We start from the raw sequence: 25,047 nt of genomic DNA on the forward strand, positions 1-25,047 counted from the left end.
GACCACTGCTTTACATGTTGTACATATTTGTTTTACATGTGTTCATACCTTTGCTTTTGAGTACAAATAAATCCCTCTTAGTTCATATTTACTGGTTCACATCTGAAACATCTTCTGGACCACTTCTGGAAGCATTTTATTATTTACTTTATACACCATTTGAGTTAGTGGGAGTCTTGGCAACAGGTACAGTAGGCCTGGGTTACTTCCCCAAGACCCAAGTCAGCGGGCAAAGAGCGACGCAATCTACTCCAGGAAGAGGTCCAAGCAAGGTTGGAGGAAGATAGAGTGGGCCGGGCAGTGGGACTCCGGCAGCAGGGAAAATGGACTCTGTGGTAGAGCACGATACGGCGCATAGTTCACCTGGTCAAACATCAGGCAGGCTGTCTTCCACCGCATTTGGTTTCTAGTGCAGGCAGTCTACAAGGCCTTCACTGGTCTTGCAAACCATGATGTGATCCTCAGAGGATCTCAACAGTTTCCCCAAAGGTCCTGACTGATGGTCACTATGCATTTATCCAATGAAAGAAAATGCTGTTCTAGATGTCTCCAGTAGATGTCGCATGCCATGACCTGGTACTCAAAGCAGTTTCTGAGAGCATAGCGTCAGCCATCAGCACCAGCAAACGCCATCGTGCTTCAAAGAAGGTAATCCTTATGAAAGCTGGTTCATTTTCTTCTCCTGGAAGCTGCAGTTCCAGTCATAGGCTCGTTCAAGTCCTCTATTTTTAAACTCACATTCTTTATGTTGTTTGAGTTCATCACTTTATTGAGGGCTGGGATGTTCAATGTGTGTTTCGATGTCCTGCCTCTTACTGACATCTTGTGGCAAGATGATGTTACTACATTTTCAAACGGTGATTCTTTTTCTTTTTGAACTTCTATTTAAAGGAGAATATATACGAATCTGGACAGAAATGGTACTGCAATCACGGTCCAAATTCTGTAGTCTCCTCCCCCTCCCCATGTATGCAGCCGAATCCAGCTCCATGGACCGGGCTACTCCAAGGAAGTTCAAACTTCCACAGCCTCTTACTAGGGTTTGAGGTTTTGATTGAGACTTTTATTAGTAGATTGCACAGTACAGTACATATTCCGTACAATTGACCACTAAATGGTAACACCCGAAATAGTTTTTCAGCTTGTTTAAGTCGGGGTCCACGTTAATCAACTCATGGCAAAGGTGCTAAGACCATAATAGCTGGATAAACAAGCGTTTTGTCAATAACAAATCTCTGACCAACCCATTTTAAACAGAAATTAGGCTATTTTCAGGTAGAATTACGTCATGCCTCACAAAATACGAAGGTCTTTGGTTCGATCCTAGGTTCGGGATCTTTCTGTGTGGAATTTGCATGTTCTCTTCGTGATTGCTTGGGTTCCCTCCGGGTACTCCGGCTTCCTCCCACTTCCAAAGACATGCACCTGGGGATAGGTTGATTGGCAACACTAAATGGTCCCCAGTGTGTGAATGGGAGTGTGATGCGATGAGGTGGTGACTTGTCCAGAGTGTACGCCGCCTTCCGCCCTAATGCAGCTAAAACAGGCTCCAGCACCCCAGCTAACCCCGAACTGGACAAGCAGTTGAAAATGGTTGGATATTTTGCCCTGTCAGTTGGATGACACATCGACATACAGGCTAGTGGGCTTATATTTCCCCCGTTAGCCTTTATGTCGATGTGTCATTGACCGGGCTAGCATGCTAAGCATTCGTTGCTTGAACATACTAGCTTTGTTAGAAAATATCAGACTTTATTGGACAATATAGTTTACATACGAAATGTCCATTTCCATTTATTACAAGTAATAAGAAAACATAAATGGCTGACTTACTTATCAAGGAGAAAATTTGCAAATTTGGCGTCGGATGAAAAAAATCTTCCCCCCTTTCAAAGGCATCCCTCGATACAAATCCTCATTTCGTTCCTGGCTTTGTCATGAACAAATTGAGAATCGTAAGAACGCCTTTTATATTTACTAAGGTCTGAAATGTTTAGTAACTTTACCAGTGGCAGTAGCCCGACAAAGAGGGCGGTGTGTAACTGTCAACCTCGATGTTACACACACACGGACTTTCTAATTGGTCAAACGGTAGAGGGCGGGGCATCGAAATGAAAATATAATTTTGGCGCCGTAAATCTAATTTTGAAATGAGCATATCCTGGGTGAACTTCTGTTATAGAGTTATTCACAAAGAACATTATTTATCAATGTCTTCACATATCAGGGCTATGTAATGACTTGACATTAATATTATTACATATGGCTCCTTTAAAAGATTACAGTCGTTACAAAATGCGGCTGCTAGACTTTTGACAAACACAATAAAGTTTGACCACATTACGCCTAAACTGGCTCACCTGCACTGGCTTCCTGTGCACTTAAGATGCAACTTTAAGGTTTACTACTTACAAATAAAATACTAAACGGTCTAGCGCCATCTTATCTTGCCGATCGCATTGTACCACATGTCCCGGCCAGAAATCTGCGCGCTAAGAACTCCGGCTTATCAGTGATTCCCAGTGCCCAAAAAAAGTCGGGCTCCGGTACTCTGGAATTCCCTACCGGTAAGTTCAGTAAAAACATTTAAATCCCATCTTAAAACTCATTTAGATACTCCAGACCAGGGGTGCCCACACTTTTTCTGCAGGCGACCTACTTTTCAATTGACCAACTCGAGGGGATCTACCTCATTTATATATATCATTTATATTTATTTATTTATGAAAGAGACATTTTTGTAAACAAGTTAAATGTGTTTAATGATAATACAAGCATGTGTAACACATATAGATGTCTTTCTTTCACAAAGACAAGAATATAAGTTGGTGTATTACCTGATTCTGATGACTTGCATTGATTGGAATCAGACAGTAATGATAACGCCCACATTTTCAAATGGAGGAGAAAAAAAGTGGTCCTTTCTGTACAATACCACATGAAAGTGGTTAGTTTTTGGCATCTAATTCATCCAGCTTCCATACACTTTACAAGAAAAACATTGGCGGCAAATTCCGTAGCTTGCTTGATTGACATTCACGGCACCCGAGGGTCTTGTGAGATGACGCAGGCTGCTGCCAGTTCATTATTATGAAAAAATGACAGAGAGGAAGGCGAGAAACACTTTTTATTTCAACAGACTTTCGCGCCGTCCCTTCCGTCAAAACTCTAAAGGCCGACTGCACATTTCCTATCTTCACAATAAAAGCCCTGCTTCATGCTGCCTGCGCTAACAAAATAAGAGTCTCGGAAAGCTGGCGTGCACAAGTGATGTGCACGCCAGCTTTCTGAGGGATCGCTTGTGCACGCCAGTTTTCCGAGACTCTGTATTTAGTTAGCGCAGGCAGCATGAAGCAGGGCTTTTATTGTGAAGATAGGAAATGTGCAGTCGGCCTTTAGAGTTTTGACGGAAGGTACGGTGCGAGAGTCTGTTGAAATAAAAAGTGTTTCTCGCCTTCCTCTCGGTCATATTTTCATAATAATGATCTTGCAGCAGCCAGCGTCATCTCACAAGACCCTCCGGTACCGTGAATGTCATTTAAGTGACGTCTTGGTGAAGATTGATGATCACTCATTTTTAGGTCTATTTTTTTTTTAAAGCCTGGCTGGAGATCGACTGACACACCCCCCGCGGTCGACTGGTAGCTCGCGATCGACGTAATGGGCACCCCTGCTCCAGACCATAAATAGACCCCATTTTAGACCAGTTGACCTGCCGCTTCTCTTTTCTGCTCCGCCCTCCTGTGTGGAGAAGTTATCAAGTGGCCTCAGATCAGTTTCCACGCCGGAGGCATTCGCGGTTCAAAGCCCTGACCACTCCTCTATATCTATTATTGGTGACATCTCTCCACTCCTGACTAGTCTACATCCATTGCACCTGGTCACTCCCCAAGGTTTCTCATTGTCCCATTGGGTTGATTTTTTTTTCATGCCCAGGATGTGGGTTCGGATCTGGGGGATGTTGTTGTGGCTTGTGAAGCCTTTTGAGGCACTAAGTAATTAAGGACTATACACATACATTTTGATTGATTATGATGGATAATATGGAATCATAAAGAGTGAAGGCATTATCATAGATGATAAACCAAACTACAAACTGCGTACAAATCACATAATTATAGAACAAAATACATGCTGACACATATCAACTACATTTATTGTACCCAATTTTTGTTGAAGCATACATTGCTGGATGCATAAAAGTCTTAGACATACATATGAAACAATCACAAAACAATATATTACATTACAGCGTAATAAGATAATAGAATTGGTTATCAACACCCAACAAATGATTCACTAATATAGACATTTTTTAAATAAATGATCTTGTATAAAACTGCTAAAATGATTTATTAACTAAATAATAATATGCTTCCAGGAGAAAAAATATCTAAAATATTGACTCTATACAACAGGGGTAGGGAACCTATGGCTCTAGAGCCAGATCTGGCACTCAGATAAAATCTGAGCTGACATTGCGTAACACGATAAGTAATGAATAATTCCACTTGTAATCACAGTGTTAAAAATAACGTTCAAAATATAAAACATTCTCATGTGTTTTGAATCCATCCATCCGTTTCTACCGCACCTGTTCAAGAAGTTGCGTTAATGGTAAGAAGTTATGTATTTATTATTGGTTAGTGTGGGGCTTGCCTTCCTGGGGGTTCTTCAGACCACCAAGCACCGACATGAGAGCCTGTTTCAGGGTTACAATATTGTTTTATTTTTCAATAAGTCCCTCAGTTGCTTCCTAGCAATTGTCTTTTCCTTTTTCGTTCGCGCTCTGGCTCCAGCCCCAACCCCGTCTCTCCTCCTGGCTGCTGCTTATAACAGAGCGACAGGTCATTAGATAACAAGGCAAAGGTGGGCCATCTACGCGTCTGTCGCTAATTTCGAGGCCGATCCTGGCAACACCCCGCTTCGCTGCAGGCCCGCAGGCCACGCCCCTCCACAGTTAGCTTCAGAATAACAATGTTATTACAAAGAATAAGAGACCTATTATACTCTAGAAATGTTGGTCTGACTTAAAAATGCACACATTTAGTTGTTCAGTGTTGAAAACATTTTTTATGGCTCTTACGGAAAAACATTTTAAAATATTTGGATTCTTGGCTCCCTCAGCCAAAAAGGTTCCCGACCCCTGCTATACAAAGTAGAATCATTTTACAGTGATTGTGTTGCAAACACAACAACGATGTCACACACGTTATATGTGCGGATCTTGTTAGAAAGACGGTTTATTTCAAATCCTGCATCTTCATTTGTTGCCGCCGTTCTCCCCAGCACATTTGTGTTTCTCACACTGGTACTTATAAGAGAATCTTTCCCCACACACACTGCAACTAAACACTTTCTCTCCGGTGTGCGTTCTCATGTGTACCACGAAGTTTCTATGGCGACCAAAGGTTTTGTTGCATATTGTGCACGAGTATGTTTTCTCGCCAGTGTGCATTCTCGTGTGTACCACGAGGCTTCGAGGGTGACAAAAACTTTTGTCGCAGATTGAACACGCAAATGTTTTTTCTCCGCTGTGCGTTCTGATGTGTTCTTTCAATTGTTGACTGGTTACGAAATCTTTACCACAGATTGTACAGATAAAAGGTTTTTCTCCGGTGTGTATTCTCATGTGTACTTTCAACTCACCACTTTGTACGAAACCTTTGCCACAGACTGAACACGAAAAACATTTATCTCCGGTGTGCGTTCTCATGTGCCTTTTTAAGTTGCGGCTTTGTGTGATAGCTTTACCGCAGACTGGACAGATGAAAGGCTTTTCGCCGGTGTGTATTTTTGTGTGCATGATCAAATTGGCCTTGACGGAGAATCTTTTGCTGCAAAACGAACACATGAACGGTTTGTCTCCGGTGTGTGTTCTCATGTGCACTTTCAAATCCTGTCTTTGTACAAAATCCTTGCAACAGACTGAACATGAAAAGGGTTTTTCTCCCGTGTGTATTCTCGTGTGTATTTTCAAATTGTGACTTTGCTTGAAACCTTTGCCGCAGAATGAGCAGGAAAAGGGTTTTTCACCGGTGTGTGTTCTCATGTGCGTCTTCAAATGCTGTCTTTGAGTGTAGTCTTTACCGCAGATTGAACAACAAAAAGGTTTTTCACCGGTGTGTTTTCTCATGTGTACTTTCAGGCGACAATGGTATTTAAAGGTTTTGTCGCAGTGGGAGCACGTGAAGTGTGTGTTGTCAGTGTGACATGTCTTATCATCTTTAGAGTCTTCATCATCAGAGTCAGGAGAGTGTGACGTTGTGTCCTCACTATCTGATAGTGGAGCTAAGAGCTTGTCTGCTTGTGATCCTCCACAGTGGTCTCCATCAGCTTCTGTTGAGCTGCTGCTCGGAGGCTCCGCCTCTCTCTTCTCCTCACTCTCACTGTCGACCTCGTCATCTTCACTCTTCACAATCACACCAATCACTGGGAACTCCTCCAACCATTCAGGGTGCTCTCCCTCCTGACTGATGCTGTGTTCCTCCTCTTCCTCTTTAAAATGGGAGGTCAGGGGGTCCTCCTCTTCCTCTTTGTAGTGCGGGATCTGTGGCTCCTCTCGCTCCATCCTGGAGCGCCACTCCGGTTGCTCAGGGAGAAGATGCTGTTGGTAGACGTCTGCAGGACAAGACGACAAACACATGAGGCATTCAGTACGTTTAAAATATTTTTGATACGGAAAAATATATCGATCTTACCACTGTAGCACTGTCCATTTTTTAGGCTGGAAAATTAATATCATTTTGATTTCAATTATGACTTTAAAGGGGAACATTATCACCAGACCTATGTAAGCGTCAATATATACCTTGATGGTGCTGAAAAAAGACCATCTATTTTTTTAACCGATTTCCGAACTCTAAATGGGTGAATTTTGGCGAATTAAACGCCTTTCTGTTTATTGCTTTGGTGGCAATGACGAGAGAACGTGAGGTCACGGAGGTAATACAGCCGCCATTTTCATTTTCAACACATTGTAAACACGGGTGTCAGCTCTGTTATTTTCCGTTTTTTCGACTATTTTTGGGAACCTTGGAGACATCATGCCTCGTTGGTGTGTTGTCGGAGGGTGTAACAACACTAACAGGGAGGGATTCAAGTTGCACCACTGGCCCGAAGATGCCAAAGTGTCTGCCGCCAGACCCCCATTGAATGTGCCAGAGTGTCTCCACATTTGACCGGCGATGCTAAGGCAGACATGGCAGAGAGATGTATGGATAACCTGCAGATGCATTTGTAACAATAAAGTCAACGGAAAAGGTGAGTTTTGTTGATGTTGACTTATGTGCTAATCAGACATATTTGGTCGCGGCGTGACTGCCAGCTAATCGATGCTAACATGCTATTTACCAGCGGTGCCAAAGCAGACATGGCACAGAGATGTATGGATAACCTGCAGATGCATTTGCAACTATATTACATTTCCTTCCACCCACATTTAATGCGAAAAAAACACTTACCAATCGACGGATTAAAATTGCTCCAGTGTCACAAGATGCGAAAGTCCTGATCGTTTGGTCCGCACATTTTACCGGCGATGCTAACGCAGCTATTCGGCCATGCTATGGCTATGAATAGCGTCAATAGCTATTCATTCGCTCAATAGCTTCAGTTTCTTCTTCAATATTTTCATACTCCGACCATCTGTTTCAATACATGCGTAATCTGTTGAATCGCTTAAGCCGCTGAAATCCGAGTCTGAATCCGAGCTAATGTCGCTATATCTTGCTGTGGTATTCGCCATTGTTTGTTTACATTGGCAGCACTGTGTGACGTCACAGGGAAATGGCCAGTGGTTTCGAAAATAGTGAAAATAAGGCAATTTAAAGCTTTATTTAGGGATATTCCGGGACCGGTAAAATTTTGAAAAAAACTTCAAAAAATACAACAAACCACTGAAACTGATTTTTATTGTTTCTAACCCTTTTGAAATTGTGATAATGTTCCCCTTTAAGGTTTTACTACTTACGTATAAAATACTACACGGTCTAGCTCCATCCTATCTTGCTGATTGTATTGTACCATATGTCCCGGCAAGAAAACTGCATTCAAAGAACTGCGGCTTATTAGTGATTCCCAGAGCCCCCAAAAAAGTCTGCGGGCTATAGAGCTTTTTCTATTGGGGCTCCAGTACTCTGGAATGCCCTCCCGGTAACAGTTCGAGATGCCACCTCAGTAGAAGCATTTACGTCCCATCTTAAAACTCATTTGTATACTCTAACCTTTAAAATAGACCCCCCCTTTCATACCAGTTGTTATGCCGTTTGTTTTCTGCTCTGACTCCCTCTCCTTCTTGGAGTTGAGGGTGGGGCACGGATGAAGCGCTGGATGTCCAAAGTCGGGACCCGGGTGGACCGCTCGCCTGTGCATTGGTTGGGGACATCTCTGCGCTACTTACCTGCCTCCGCTCGGGATGGTCTCCTGCTGGCCCCACTATGGACTGGACTCTCACTATTATGTTAGATCCACTATGGACTGGACTCTCACTATTATGTTAGATCCACTATGGACTGGACTCTCACTATTATGTTAGATCTACTATGAACTAAACTCTCACACTGTTATGCTAGATCCACTATGGACTGGACTCTCACACTATTATGTTAGATCTACTATGAACTAGACTCTCACAATATTATGCTAGATCCACTATGGACTGGACTCTCACACTATTATGTTAGATCCACTATGGACTGGACTCTCACACTATTATGTTAGATCCACTATGGACTTGGACTCTCACACTATTATGTTAGATCCACTATGGACTGGACTCTCACTATTATGTTAGATCCACTATGGACTGGACTCTCACTATTATGTTAGATCTACTATGAACTAAACTCTCACACTGTTATGCTAGATCCACTATGGACTGGACTCTCACACTATTATGTTAGATCTACTATGAACTAGACTCTCACAATATTATGCTAGATCCACTATGGACTGGACTCTCACACTATTATGTTAGATCCACTATGGACTGGACTCTCACACTATTATGTTAGATCCACTATGGACTTGGACTCTCACACTATTATGTTAGATCCACTATGGACTGGACTCTCACACTATTATGTTAGATCCACTATGGACTGGACTCTCACACTATTATGTTACATCCACTATGGACTGGACTCTCACACTATTATGTTAGATCCACTATGGACTGGACTCTCACACTATTATGTTACATCCACTATGGACTGGAATATCAAAATATTATGTTAGATCCACTATGGACTGGAATCTAACACTATTATGTTAGATCCACTATGGACTGGACTCTCATACTATTTTGTTAGATTCACTATGGACTGGACTCTCACACTATTATGTTAGATCCACTATGGACTGGACTCTCACACTATTATGTTAGATCCACTATGGACTGGACTCTCACTATTATGTTAGATCTACTATGAACTAGACTCTCACACTGTTATGCTAGATCCACAATGGACTGGACTCTCACATTATTATGTTAGATCCACTATGGACTGGACTCTCACACTTTTATGTTAGATCCACTATGGACTGTACTCTCACACTATTATGTTAGATCCACTGTGGACTGTACTCTCACACTATTATGTTAGATCCACTGTGGACTGTACTCTCACACTATTATGTTAGATCCACTATGGACTGTACTCTCACACTATTATGTTAGATCCACTATTGACTGGACTCTCACACTATTATGTTAGATCCACTATGGACTGGACTCTCACAGTAGTATGTTAGATCCACTATGGACTGGACTCTCACACTATTATGTTAGATCCACTGTGGACTGGACTCTCACACTATTATGTAAGATCCACTATGGACTGGACTCTCACACTATTATGTTAGATCCACTATGGACTGGACTCTCACACTATTATGTTAGATCCACCATGGACTGGACTCTCACACTATTATGTTAGATCCACCATGGACTTGGACTCTCACAATATTATGCTAGATCCACTATGGACTGGACTCTCACACTATTATGTTAGATCCACTATGGACTTGGACTCTCACTATTATGTTAAATCCACTATGGACTGGACTCTTACAATATTATGCTACACCCACAATGGACTGGACTCTCACACTATTATGCTCGATCCACTATAGACTGGACTCTCACACTAGTATGTTAGATCCACTATGGACTGGACTCTCACACTATTATGTTAGATCCACTATGGACTGGAATCTCACACTAGTATGTTAGATCCACTATGGACTAGACTCTCACACTATTATATTCGATCTACTATGGACTGGACCCTCAAACTATTATGTTAGATCCACTACGGACTGGACCCTCAAACTATTATGTTAGATCCACTACGGACTGGACCCTCAAACTATCATGTTAGATCCACTATTGACTTTGAATCTCACGATATTATGCTAGATCCACTCAACGTCCATCTGCGGTCTTCTGTCCCCTATAAGGTTCCTCATTGTCCCATTGGGTTGAGTTTTTCCTTGCCCTGATGTGGGATCTGAGCCATGGATGTTGTTGTGGCTTGTGCAGCCCTAAAAGAAACTCGTGATTTAGGGCTATAAAAGTAAACTTTAATTGATTGATTGATAAAGATATAATACTGTAAAATAAAATGATTAATGGAACAGGCAACGTGCACACACATTCTTGAGCTTGTGACGTTGAACCAGATGATTTGAATTAGTTTACTTGAACAGGCACAAGGCACATTCACCAACTTTGCTGTAAATGCGCAAGTTTTAGCTACAAAGCTAGTTTCCAACCATAGTCCCTGGGCAGGATGTAGATCGCCAGGAGCGAGCAATATACAATTAAAACAACAATCATTAGGAGCCTACTTAAAATAGTATAACAATTAATTAATACCGTGTTTTTCAACCTTTTCTGAGCCAAGGAAAAAAAAATTTTAATTGAAAAAATCTTGAGGCACACCCCCAGCAGAAAACGTTAAAAAAATGAAACTCAGCGTCCGATATTGACAAAAAAAGTTGTTCTCGCAGTTGTTGGATATGAATTCAAACTATAACCAAGCATGTATCACTATAGCTCTTGTCTCAAAGTAGGTGTACTGTCATGACCTGTAACGTCACGCCCTGACTTATTTAGACTTTTTGGGTGTATAGTGTTTTAGTTCTTGTCTGGCGCTCCTATTTTGTTGTTAATTGTGAAGTGAATTATATTTATATAGCGCTTTTCTCTAGTGACAAAGCGCTTTACATAGTGACACCCAATATCTAAGTTACATTTAAACCGGTGTGGGTGGCACTGGGAGCAGGTGGGTAAAGTGTCTTGCCCAAGGACACAGCGGCAGTGACTAGGTTGGCAGAAGCGGGAATTGAACCTGCAACCCTCAAGTTGCTGGCACACAGCCACTCTACCAACCGAGCTAAACCGCCTGTCATGTACGAACGTACTTTGTGGACGCCGTCTGCTGCTCCGCACACTGTAAGTCTTTGGGCGGTTTAGCTCGGTTGGTAGAGTTGGTAGAGCAAAGCTCCTTCAATCTACGTTCCCATCCTCACCTATGGTCATGAGCTTTGGGTCATGACCGAAAGGATAAGATCACGGGTACAAGCGGCCGAAATGAGTTTCCTCCGCCGTGTGGCGGGGCTCTCCCTTAGAGATAGGGTGAGAAGCTCTGCCATCCGGGAGGAACTCAAAGTAAAGCCGCTGCTCCTCCACATGGAGAGGAGCCAGATGAGGTGGTTCGGGCATCTGGTCATGATGCCACCCGAACGCCTCCCTAGGGAAGTGTTTAGGGCACGTCCGACCGGTAGGAGGCCACGGGGAAGACCCAGGACACGTTGGGAAGCAGGTGAGCGGCATTTTGTCCACCAGAGACAGGTGGACAAAATGAGTAACCAAGGAAACCAGACAAGGGAGTGGAAAAAAACAGTAACTTAAAGAGTCCAAAGGACAAACAGCACATGGCCAAACAAAAACATGATCAACAGACATGACATTTTATTTATTATTGCTTAGCTTCAGAATAACAATGTTATCACAAAGAATAAGAGACTTATTATACTCTAAAAATGTTGGTCTTACTTAAAAATGCACACATTTAGTTGTACTCAGTGTTAAAAAATATGATATGGCTCTCACGGAAATACATTTTGAAATATTTGGCTTTCATGGCTCTCTCAGCCAAAAAGGTTCCCGACCCCTGTCACAGGCGGATGTACTTTGTGGACGCCGTAAGTTTTTGCTGTCGTCCAGCATTCTGTTTCTGTTTACTTTGTAGCCAGTTCAGTTTTACTTAGGTTTTGCACACCTATTTCCTTTCCCTTTTGTTCATTATTAGTTTAAGCATTACATACCCTTTTACCTGCACACTGCCTCCCGCTGTGGTCTGCATATTGGGATCATGAATTGATTACCATGAATTGATTCACGTGGACCCCGACTTAAACAAGTCGAAAAACGTATTCGGGTGTTACCATTTAGTGGTCAATCGTACGGAATATGTACTAAACTGTGCAATCTACTAATAAAAGTTTCAATCAATCAATCACAACAAACCATCCTCGTCTCACCTGACACATTCCGACTTTTACGAAGCAATTAACTACCTGCTGCCACGGAGTATTACGTGGTTACTCTGCCGAGCTCTTCACAGCACAGACACTGAGCAACGGCACCATTATTTGCAGATTATAATTATTCCACCCATTCATTTTGTACCGCTTGTCCCTTACGGGGTCACGGGGGTTGCTGGAGCCTATCTCAGCTGCATTCAGGCGGAAGGCGGTGTACACCGTGGACAAGTCAATCGATTTGAAAAAAATATTTTTTGGAGCAGTTTGGTGAAGTTGCATAATTTTCCACGGCAATATCTCACTGTGCCGCGGCGCACAGTGGTTATAAAACCTTCCTGAGATCGGTAGGTTGTGAGTTCAAACCCCGACCCGAGTCATACAAAAGACTTAAAAAATGGGACCCATTACCTCCCTGTTTGGCACTCAGCATCAAGGGTTGGAATTGGGGGTTAAATCGCCACAATTGATTCCTGGGCGTGGCCACCGCTGCTGCTCACTGCTCCCCTCACCTCCCAGGGGTTGTAAAAGGGGATGGGTCGAATGCAGAGGACAACCTAGTGTGTGTGGGACTATCATTGGTTATTTAACATTAACTTAGCGCCGGCAAACGCGTGCTTGCAGACGTACCTGCATCATCTTCTCAACAACACCCACATTCTTACATACAACATATTGAAGAACGGCGGCAATAAATAAATATGACGTTAGTAAACACGTGAGAAGTAAGAAGTAAACAAACCTGCTCTGTGTGACACAACTTGATGTTTCTTGAAAACAGCGTCCAGTAGTTGACGTTGTCGCTCCTTCTCCTCTTTTGTCGGACAAAGTTCCTCCTCGTACTCTGCTCTCGTTTTTTCGCACATTTTTCACACAATCACAACACTTTACACTCACACTTGATCTTAACCAAGCGATGTGTTTTGATCACTAATGTTGTGTTTTTAATCCGCGCAGATGTGTCGCGTCTCTGTTAGCAGCTAACAAGCTAAGACGCGTCAAAATGCGCTCGGACTAATGTATCCGGATACAAACAATTATTGACGATGTTTACTCTATAAAACGACATATGTGTGCACATGTATGCACTGATTAAAAATACAGAACTATAACACCCATGTTTAAGCCTTCTCTCCCAAACGCCATCTTGCTTTTTTTCCTCCTCCTTCTCTTCCTTCTTCTTTCTATTTCCGGCAGACTTGTAGAACATCTTAGTCAGGTAGAACAAGTTCTTAACCGGGTTTCCTCCCTCTGTCCTAAGGCCCACACTACATTCTACAGTCCGGTAGGTGACAGAATGAAGCTTTCAAGCCATGGCTGGCAGCAAAAAGACGAAGTAATGGAGCTGAATGCTCGCTGCTCTCGCGAGATCTGACAAAACCGCGTGTGAACACAACAAGACGAGAGGGAGTAAAATGGCCGTTTGATGGAGAACACGTTATTGTGGTTGTTATAGTGGTGTTTTCTTAACCAGCAAGTGTGTGTACACACATGTGCTTTTTATTCGAGTAAACTTTAATTATCGTTAATAATTATTTGGGTCCGGGATACATTAGGCTGAGCGCGCGTTGCTGCGTCCCCCTGCTAACTTAGCTTAGCTTGTTAGCCGCTAACAAAGACGGGCGGAAGTGATGAAAACACATCGCTAAGCAGATATCAAGTGTTGTGATTGTGGGAAAATGTGCGAAAGAAAGAAAGCAGAGTACGAGGAGGAACTTTGTCCAACAAAAGAGGAGAAGGAGCGACAACGTCAACTACTGGACGCTGTTTTCAAGAAACATCAAGTTGTGTTGCATGGAACAGGTTTGTTTACTTAAAGTAACAATGATTGTCACACACACACACACACACACACACACACACACACACACACACACACACAAAGTGTGGCGAAATAATTATCTGCATTTGACTCGTCACCCTTAATCACCCCCTGGGAGGTGAGGGGAGCAGTGAGCAGCAGCGGTGGCCGCGCCCGATAATCATTTTTGGTGATTTAACCCCCAATTCCAACCCTTGATGCTGAGTGCCTAGCATTGATTTAAACTTTTATTAGTAGATTGCACAGTACAGTACATATTCCACCAATTGACCACTAAATGGTAACACCCCAATAAGTTAATCAGTTCATGGCAGGGAGGTAACGGGTCCCATTTCTACAGTCTTTGGTATGACTCGGTCTACCGATCTCAGGGCGGACACGTTAACCCAGGGGTCACCAACGCGGTGCCCGCGGGCACCAAGTCGCCCGCAAGGACCAGATGAGTCGCCCGCCGGCCTGTTCTAAAAATAGCTCTAACAGCAGCACTTACCAGTGAATTAGTGTGAATTATATTTATATAGCGCTTTTCTCAAGTGACTCAAAGCGCTTTTACATAGTGACACCCAATATCTAAGTTACATTTAAACCAGTGTGGGTGGCACTGGGACCAGGTGGGTGAAGTGTCTTGCCCAAGGACACAACGGCAGTAACTAGGTTGACAGAAGCGGGAATTGAACCTGCAACTCTCAAGTTGCTGGCACGGCCACTCTACCAACCGAGCTATGCCGCCCCACGTAGTGAGCTGCCTCTATTTTTTAAATTGTATTTATTTACTAGCAAGCTGGTCTCGCTTTGCTCGACATTTTTAATTCTAAGAGAGACAAAACTCAAATAGAATTTGAAAATCCAAGAAAATATTTCAAAAACTTGGTCTTCACTTGTTTAAATAAATTCATTTATTTTTTTTACTTTGCTTCTTATATCTTTCAGACAGACAATTTTACAGAAAAAATACAAACTTAAAAATCATTTTAGTATTTTTAAACACATACCTTTTTACCTTTTAGATTCCTTCCTCTTCTTTCCTGACAATTTAAATCAACGTTCAAGTATTTTTCTTTTATTGTAAAGAATAATAAATACGTTTAATTCTTCATTTTAGCTTCTGTTTTTTCGACAAAGAATATTTGTGAAATATTTCTTCAAACTTATTATGATTAAAATTAAAACAAAATATTCTGGCAAATCTAGAAAATCTCTACAATCAAATTTAAATCTTATTTCAAAGTCTTTTGAATTTCTTTTTTAAAAAATTCTGGAAAATCTAGAAGAAATAATGATTTGTCTTTGTTAGAAATATAGCTTGGTCCAATTTGTTATATATTCTAACAAAGTGCAGATTGGATTTTAACCTATTTAAAACATGTCATCAAAATTCTAAAATTAATCTTAATCAGGAAAAATTACTAACGATGTTCCATAAATTATTTTTTTATTTTTTTCAAAAAGTTGCTGTCAGCATACTTCAGTCATCAACAATTATATCATCGTAGAAATGGACATTGAAACAGTGTAAGTCTGACTTGGTAGAACATGGGTGTCAAACTCTGGCCCACTGTGTAATTTAATTTGGCCCTTGAGGTGATATCAAATTAAGATTAGAGCTGGGCTGCCGGTATTATACAGGGTCGATGCCTCTGTAACACCGCATTCACCGCTGATACTCATACTTGCCAACCCTCACGATTTTCCTGGGAGACTCCGAATTTCTCACGATTTCCACCCGTCCTCTACAGCCTGTCGTCACGTCCGCTTTTACGCCATACAAACGTGCCGGCCCAGTCACAGAATATATGCGGCTTTAACACACACAAGTGAATGCAAGGCATACTTGATCAACAGCCATACGGGTCACACTGAAGGGTGGCCGTATAAACAACTTTAACACTTTTACAAATATGCGCCACACTGTGAAGCCACACCAAACAAGAATGACAAACACATTTCGGGAGAACATCCGCACCGTAGCACAACATAAACTCAACAGAAGAAATACCCAGAACCCCTTGCAACACTAACTCTTCCGTGACGCTACAATATACACCCCTGCTACCACCAAACTCCGCTGCCCCAATTTTTATATACGTTTTATTTGATATGCCATTGATATTTTTTTATAATTATTATAATTTGAAACTCGATTTTGTATGTGACTATAAAGTTATATAAGCCTTGCTTGTTTAATATTCAATGCAAAACTTGTCTGGGTCCCTATTAAAAGGTTCATTTGTTCAATCTTGGCCCGCGGCTTTGTTCAGTTTTAAATTTTAGCCCACTCTGTGTTTGAGTTTGACACCCCTGTGGTAGAATATGTACAGCCAGCGGTGAACATAGGGAGATCAGAAAGCAATAGAACAAGTATGTACATTTGATTATTTACAATCCGGGGAGGGGTTTAGGTTAGTTATCAATCAATCAATCAATGTTTATTTATATAGCCCCAAATCACAAATGTCTCAAAGGACTGCACAAATCATTACGACTACAACATCCTCGGAAGAACCCACAAAAGGGCAAGGAAAACTCACACCCAGTGGGCAGGGAGAATTCACATTCAGTGGGACGCCAGTGACAATGCTGACTATGAGAAACCTTGGAGAGGACCTCAGATGTGGGCAACCCCCCCCCTCTAGGGGACCGAAAGCAATGGATGTCGAGCGGGTCTAACATGATACTGTGAAAGTTCAATCCATAGTGGCTCCAAGACAGCAGTGAGAGTCCCGTCCACAGGAAACCATCTCAAGCGGATCAGCAGCGTAGAGATGTCCCCAACCGATACAGGCGAGCGGTCCATCCTGGGTCCCGACGAGCGGTCCATCCTGGGTCTCGACTCTGGACAGTCAGTACTTCATCCATGGTCATCGGACCGGACCCCCTCCACAAGGGAGGGGGGGACATAGGAGAAAGAAAAGAAGCGGCAGATCAACTGGTCTAAAAAGGAGGTCTATTTAAAGGCTAGAGTATACAGATGAGTTTTAAGATGAGACTTAAATGCTTCTACTGAGGTGGCATCTCGAACTGTTACCGGGAGGGCATTCCAGAGTACTGGAGCCCGAACGGAAAACGCTCTATAGCCCGCAGACTTTTTTTGAGCTCTAGGAATCACTAATAAGCCGGAGTCTTTTGAACGCAGATTTCTTGCCGGGACATACGGTACAATACAATCGGCAAGATAGGATGGAGCTAGACCGTGTAGTATTTTATATGTAAGTAGTAAAACCTTAAAGTCACATCTTAAGTGCACAGGAAGCCAGTGCAGGTGAGCCAGTACAGGCGTAATGTGATCAAACTTTCTTGTTCTTGTCAAAAGTGAGGTTTAGGTGTAATAGGCCGACATGTATACAGACAATATTGGTTACACTTTTCCTACAAGTGAGTATAAAGTTAAGAATGCCTCAATCAATGTGGCTCGTCCTCTATAAAGACTTTTCAAATCCCCTCCTGAAAGTTTGTTTTTACTCACTGTCCCGCTTTGGAAGTAATTTTAGTGGCCGAGACAATAACTAGTACTTCCCATGTTTTATTGATTGCTTGGCAACACACTTTGAACACAGCACACACAAGAACGAAAATAGTCTCATTTTGTTTACAGAGTCAGTCAAAGATTATGTTCATTCTCGCTTAATCTCATTTACCTTTTTACCCAACAGACGATCAGCAGGCCTCTCACATTAAAGAGGAAGAGGAGGAAGTGTGGATCACTCAGGAGGAAGAGTGTCTTCTAGGGCAGGAGGAGGCTGATCTCAGCAAGTTTCCACTGACTGTTGTCTCTGTGAAGACTGAAGAGCATGAAGACAAACCACCTGAGTCCTCACAGCTTCATCACAGTCCAAGTAAGCACAACATCCACATATCATTTTATTCTCAGGGCATTCACTCCATCACAACTGGACTGTTCACTCTGTCTTAGAAGACATTTGGCCTCTCATCCAATCCAATCCAATCCAATCCACTTTATTTATATAGCACATTTAAACAACAATAACGTTTCCAAAGTGCTGCACAGCCATGTTAAAAACAATTGTAAAAAATAAATAAATAAATAAATAAAATAAAATTAAAAAAAAGTATATATATATATATATATATTATGCTCCACCAATGACTGAATAAAAACAAAAAATAAATAAATATAAAACCAATGAAAACAATCCATCCATTTTCTATCCATCCATCCATTTTCTACCGCTTATTCCCTTTCGGGGTCGCGGGGGACGCTGGCGCCTATCTCAGCTACAATCGGGCGGAAGGCGGGGTACACCCTGGACAAGTCGCCACCTCATCGCAGGGCCAACACAGATAGACAGACAACATTCACACTCACATTCACACACTAGGGCCAATTTTTTAGTGTTGCCAATCAACCTATCCCCAGGTGCATGTCTTTGGAAGTGGGAGGAAGCCGGAGTACCCGGAGGGAACCCACGCAGTCACGGGGAGAACATGCAAACTCCACACAGAAAGATCCCGAGCCTGGATTTGAACCCAGGACTGCAGGACCTTCGTATTGTGAGGCAGACGCACTAACCCCTCTGCCACCGTGAAGCCCCAATGAAAACAATATAAAGACAAATATGATTAAAAACTATTTTAAAGGGTAAAATCAATTAAAACAGTAAAATAGAAATCAAAGTCTATAAAAAACACAGAGGACAGAGGACCACACAACTCACGTAGTGTTAAAAGCCAAAGAATAAAAGTGGGTCTTAAGACGAGACTTAAAACACTCCACTGTGGAAGCAGTTTGAACATGGAGGGGCAGAGTGTTCCAGAGCTTAGGGCCGACCACAGAGAAGGCCCTGTCTCCCCTGGTCTTAAGTCTGGTCTTGGGCACCACGAGCTGGAACTGGCTCTCGGACCTCAGAGCGCGCGCAGGAATGTAAATTTGGATGAGGTCCGAGATATATTGAGGTGCCAGTCCATGTAAAGATTTAAAAACAAACAGCAATGTTTTAAAATCAATTCTAAAATGAACAGGGAGCCAGTGCAAACTCTGAAGGATTGGGGTTATATGCTGGCGTTTCCTGGCCCCTGTTAAAAGTCCTGCTGCCGCGTTCTGGACTAACTGCAACCGGGAGAGAGCTTTTTGGCTAATGCCAGCATAAAGTGCATTGCAGTAGTCCAGGCCACTTGAAATAAAAGCATGCACCACTTGTTCAAAAAGGTTAAAAGATAAAAACGGTTTAACCTTTACTAAAAGACGAAGGTGATAAAAACACGATTTTAAAACGCCATTGACTTGTTTGTCTAGTTAAAAATCGCTGTCTATAGGCTGGTGACTTTGGGACGCACATCATTTTGCAATGGTCCCAAGTCAGTGAGGGCCGGACCAAAAACTACAATTTCCGTTTTTCCCTCATTCATTAAAAAACTCCAAGTAGACTTCATCAGTTCATGCTCATAGACTTCAAGTCTTAAATCGAATCATTTCAATGTGTCAAACTCAAATACAGACTGGGCCAAAAGGTAAAAACTGAACAAAGCCGCGGGCCAAGGTTGAACAAATTAACCTTTTAATAGGGACCCAAACAAGTCCTCACAGCTTCATCGCAGTCCAAGTAAGCACAACATCCACATATCATCTAAAACAGTGTTTTGCAACCTTTTTTGAGCCGAGGCGCATATTTTGCGTTGAAAAAATGCAGAGGCACACCACCAGCAGAAATCATTAAAAAAACAAAACTCAATTAACAGTAAAAAGTCGTCGCAATTGTTGGATACGACTTTAAAGCATAAGCAAGCATGCATCAATATAGCTCTTGTCTCAAAGTAGGTGTACTGTCACCACCTGTCACATCACACCCTGACTTATTTGGACTTTTTTTTATATTTTTCTGTGTGTAGTGTTTTACTTCTTGTCTTGCGCTCCTTTTTTGGTAGCTTTTTCTCTTTTTTTTGGTATTTTCCTGGAGCAGTTTCATGTCTTCCTTTGAGCGATATTTCCCGCATCTACTTTGTTTTAGCAATCAAAATATTTCAGTTGTTTTTATCCTTCTTCGTGGGGACATTGTTGACTGTCATGTCATGTTCGGATGCACATTGTGGACGCCCTCTTTGCTCCACAGTAAGTCTTTGCTGTCGTCCAGCATTCTGTTTTTGTTTACTTTGTAGCCACTTCAGTTTTAGTTTCGTTCTGCATAGCCTTCCCTAAGCTGCAATGCCTTTTTGTTTATTTTTGGTTCAAGCATAAGACACCTTTTTACCTGCACCCTGCCACCCGCTGTTTCCCACATCTACAAAGCAATTAACTACCGGCTGCCACCTACTGATATGGAAGAGTTTTACACGGTTACTTTGCCGAGCTCTAGACAGAACCGACTCTCAACAACAACACATTATTTGCAGGCTATAATTACTGGTTTGCAAAAAATATTTTTAACCCAAACAGGTGAAATTAAATCATCTCCCAAAGGCACACCAGACTGTATCTCACAGCACAGTAGGGTGCCGCGGCACAGTGGTTGAAAAACTCTATTAGAGTGCTAAAACTGCCAAGAGTTAATCAATAGTCAATATATCAGTGTGCAGCTTTTTAAACATCATAAACTAATTTTCTTTTTGAAGAACTCAGATTTTGTGTATTGTTTGTTTTCATTGCTGCAATTTTAACTGCTTTTTTTTTTTTAAAATACATACACTTTTTTCCCCATTTTTACCCAAAATAGTTTAAATTAAATAATCTCCCACGGCACAGACTGCATCTCCGGGGCACAGGGGTTGAAAAACACTGTCGTAGACAGAAGAGAATTGAAATACTCTCTGTTCAAGGCATGAAGCGAAAAGAAAATACACTTCCAATCCCCAACCCCTGTAGTTAGAAAAGTCGGCCACATGATGGCGCCATAGTACAACCAGTAATATGGAATACAGAGCTGTACTAGGAGGGAAACGCAGACACAGTTAAATAAAAAAATCTCTTCTACATCAATAACTGACATTCAAAGCCATCCATTTTTGTTTGGGTGAGGACCCTGAAAGCAAGGAAAATATGCAAACTTTTCATGCTAAAGTAGTAACTTATTTATTAGCCCTACATTTCTAAACAGTTGACTAAAACAGTGTTTTTCAACCACTGCGCCGCGGCACACAGGTGTGCCGTGTAATACAGTCTGGTGTGCCGTGGGAGATGATGTAATTTTACCTATTTGGGTGAAAAATATTTTTTGCAAACCAGTAATTATAGTCTGCAAATGATGTGTTGTTGTTGAGCTCGGCAGAGTAACCGTGTAATACTCTTCCATATCAGTAGGTGGCAGCCGGTAGCTAATTGCTTTGTAGATGTGGGAAACAGCGGGAGGCAGGGTGCAGGTAAAAAGGTGTCCAATGCTTGAACCAAAAATAAACAAAAGGTGAGTGCCCCTAAGAAAAGACATTGCAGCTTAGGGAAGGCTACGCAGAACGAAACTAAAACTGAACTGGCTACAAAGTAAACAAAAACAGAATGCTGGACGACAGCAAAGACTTACTGTGGAGCAAAGACGGCGTCCACAAAGTACATCCGAAGATGACATGACAATCATCAATGTCCACACAAATAAGGATAAAAACAACTGAAATATTATTTTTTGCTAAAACAAAGAGACATGAAACCGCTACATGAAAATACAAAAAAAAAGAGAAAAATCCACCAAAATAGGAGCGCCAGACAATAACTAAAACGCTAAAAACAGGAAAACAGCAAAAAAGTCCAAATAAGTCAGGGTGTGATGTGACAGGTGGTGACAGTACACCTACTTTGAGACAAGAGCTACATTGATGCATGCTTGGTCATGCTTTAAAGTCGTATCCAACAATTGACATTTTACTGCAAACTGAGTTTCATTTTTAATGATTTCTGCTGGTGGTGTGCCTCTGCATTTTTTCAAACCCCAAAAATGTGCCTTGGCTCAAAAAAGGTTGAAAAACACTGGACTAAAAAGCAGGTGAAAATATATTCAAGGTGGAATACATACCAGATACATAATGAGCTAAACAAATGTGAATGTTATTTGTTTGCAATCCAAAATGGCCGACGATCTTCTTACACAAATGTTGTCTTTGCTCTAGGGCTGGGCGATACGGCCTTTTATTAATATCCCCATATTTTTGGGCCATGCCACGATACACCATATATATCTCAAAATGTTGCCTTAGCCTTGAATGAACACTTGACACATATAATCACAGCAGTATGATGATTCTATGTGTCTACATTAAAACATTCTTCATACTGCATTAATATATGCTACTTTAACTTTCATGCAGAGAGGGAAATCACAACTAAGTCAATTGACCAATTGTGTATTTATTAAAGAGTTATTAAGCAGTGGCACAAACATTCATGTCATTCCCAAAACAGAATGTGCAAGATTGTCAGAGACATTTTAAAACAAGCTATGAGTGCACTTTTGTGCATGATGTCACTAAGATGACATATCAAAACAACCCTAAATTAAAGTGCACTTTTTGTACATATGGCCACTACAATAGTTTAAAACAAACAAAGTGCACTTTTGTGCATGATGTCACACAAGATATTTCAATAAGTGTCAAATAAAAAAGAGGTGCATAATAGGAAATCAAATAGTGTATGTCCTTCGCTATGTGGTAGGTTACTGCGGACATTATCTCCTTTTGTTGTTGACTATTTATTTCATGCGGTGTTGATCTGGAAATGTTTGCTTCGGCATTTTGATGGTGTGGGCGTGTGTCACCAAACGGAGATGTTGACATGCGGAGTAAGCGCTCTTCATTCTATTGCACAGGGATGCCCATTACGTCGATCGCGGAGGATGTGTTAGTCGATCGCCAGCCAGGCATTTAAAAAAATAGACCCAAAAATTAGCGATCATCAATCTTCACTCAACAAACGGAGATGTTAACATGCGGAGTAAGCGCTCTTCATTCTATTGCACAGGGATGCCCATTACGTCGATCGCGGAGGATGTGTTAGTCGATCGCCAGCCAGGCATTTAAAAAAATAGACCCAAAAATTAGCGATCATCAATCTTCACTCAACAAACGGAGATGTTGACATGCGGAGTAAGCACTCTTCATTCTATTGCACAGGGATGCCCATTACGTCGATCGCGGAGGATGTGTTAGTCGATCGCCAGCCAGGCATTTAAAAAAATAGACCCAAAAATTAGCGATCATCAATCTTCACCAAGACGTCACTTTCGTCACATGATTGACATTCACGACACCTGAGGGTCTTGTGAGATGACACTGGCTGCTGCGAGCTCATTATTAAGAAAAAGTGATGGACAGGAAGGCGAGAAACACTTTTTATTTCAACACATTTGCGCCGTACCTGCTGTCAAAACTCTAAAGACCGACTGCACAGTTCCTATCTTCACAATAAAAGCGCTGCTTCCTCTTGCCTGCGCTAACAAAATAAGAGTCTCAGAAAGCTGGCGTGCACAAACTAGCAAGCTACGGAGCTAATGGATTTCTTGTTAAGTGTATAAAAACGAATATGGAAGCTGGACAAATAAGATGACAAAAACCAACCACTTCCATGTGGTATTGGACAGAAAGGAGGACTTTTGTTCTCCTCCACTTCTGTCGGATTCCAATCCATGCAAGTCATCCGAATCAGGTAATACTCCAACTTATATTCTTGTCTTCATGAAAGAAAAAACTCTATGTGTGTTAAACATTATTGCATTATCATTCAAAACTTTTAATCTGTTAACAAAAACTTATGTTTCATAAATAAAAACATATGATATATATGAATGAGATCGATCCCCTCGACTTAGTCAATTGAAAAAAAGCTGGCCTGCAGAAGAAGTGTGGCCACCCCTGCTCTAGCAGGTGACTTTTCAAATGATGCTACATATTAGCAGTAATGCTACTTTTTGTGACAACGCTGTTGACCCACACTTGACAAATTACGGTTGTCTGTTCGACATATTCCTGCTTGAAGCCGAACCACCGCCAGACGATGGGCCCCCTGCTGTTTTTCTTGGGAATTAATTCTTCCTTCATTCGCACCTTCTTTCTCTCGTATCACCACTCGCACGGCTCTGCTAGCATCACAGCTAACGTTACCCATGCTGCTACCTCTCTGCTCCCCGAGGGAGTATACGTCATAGTTGCCAACCTTGAGACCTCTGATTTCGGAAGGTGGGGGGCGTGGTTGGGTGTGGAGCGGAGACGTGGTCGGTGTGGGCCGTGATTAAGAGGGGAGGAGTATATTTACATCTACAATTCACCAACTCAAGTATTTCATATATATATATATATATATATATATATACATATATATATACATATATATCTTGCTTGGATTATCCAGAGAATAGTGCTCGATACCGTGGTAGAGCGCAATATGTAGATGTGGGAAAAATCACAAGACTACTTCATCTCTACAGAACTGTTTCATGAGGGGTTCCCTCAATCTCCTGATGATTGAGGGAACCCCTCAATCATCCGCACCGTGACACAACAGAACAAATACCCAGAACCCCTTGCAGCACTCGGTCTTCCGGGAAACTTCCAGCAAACTGACCAATAATTAACGTTTTATTCATGCATTTTCTCTTGCTGCTTCAAAGTTTGAATGTTTATTATTAACCTGTGGAAAAAATTTGATATTTACCTCAGAAGATTGCAAATAGAAAAAAAGACATACAATTTTTATTTAAATTTGATTTGATACGCCATTGATGTATTTTAAATTATTATTATTA

General features: G+C 41.8%; 2 protein-coding genes across 4 annotated transcripts in view; one reads left to right on the plus strand and one right to left on the minus strand.

Annotated features, from left to right (window-relative positions):
* Window positions 1-4,138: 4,138 nt before the first annotated feature.
* Window positions 4,139-13,947, minus strand: LOC133542491 (zinc finger protein OZF-like). 2 transcript variants are annotated; one of them, XM_061886686.1, is made up of 3 exons: window positions 13,292-13,947; window positions 12,961-13,106; window positions 4,139-6,621 (listed from the first exon to the last, which is right to left on the minus strand). In XM_061886686.1, the coding sequence occupies exons 2-3, from the start codon at window positions 12,980-12,982 to the stop codon at window positions 5,264-5,266; spliced, it is 1,380 nt and encodes a 459-aa protein (XP_061742670.1). In that variant the 5' UTR covers window positions 12,983-13,106; window positions 13,292-13,947; the 3' UTR covers window positions 4,139-5,263. The 2 variants fall into 2 exon arrangements, with proteins under 2 accessions (XP_061742670.1, XP_061742669.1); XM_061886685.1 differs by lacking the exon at window positions 12,961-13,106 and having other exon boundaries at window positions 13,292-13,943.
* LOC133542455 (gastrula zinc finger protein XlCGF57.1-like) overlaps window positions 13,725-25,047 on the plus strand; it is a 249,231-nt gene continuing 237,908 nt past the window's right edge. The window contains exons 1-2 of one of the 2 annotated variants that reach the window (XM_061886600.1): window positions 13,725-14,352; window positions 18,022-18,204. In XM_061886600.1, coding sequence (XP_061742584.1) covers window positions 14,229-14,352; window positions 18,022-18,204 — 307 coding nt within the window. In that variant the 5' untranslated portion in view covers window positions 13,725-14,228. The remainder of the gene's footprint in view (window positions 14,353-18,021; window positions 18,205-25,047) is intronic. The other variant, XM_061886602.1, reaches the window with a different exon arrangement.

Source organism: Nerophis ophidion, linkage group LG24 (assembly GCF_033978795.1).
Source record: "Nerophis ophidion isolate RoL-2023_Sa linkage group LG24, RoL_Noph_v1.0, whole genome shotgun sequence".
Classification (NCBI taxonomy): domain Eukaryota; kingdom Metazoa; phylum Chordata; class Actinopteri; order Syngnathiformes; family Syngnathidae; genus Nerophis; species Nerophis ophidion.

What these genes read in the sequence shown, in the direction of transcription:
- LOC133542491 (XM_061886685.1), bottom strand. Translation starts at nt 13,415, where the DNA reads ATGTGCGAAAAAACGAGAGCAGAGTACGAGGAGGAACTTTGTCCGACA. An exon ending in AGTTGTGTCACACAGAGCAG is followed by an intron (nt 6,622 to 13,291) that starts GTTTGTTTACTT and finishes CTTGTCCTGCAG; the next exon opens with ACGTCTACCAACAGCATCTT.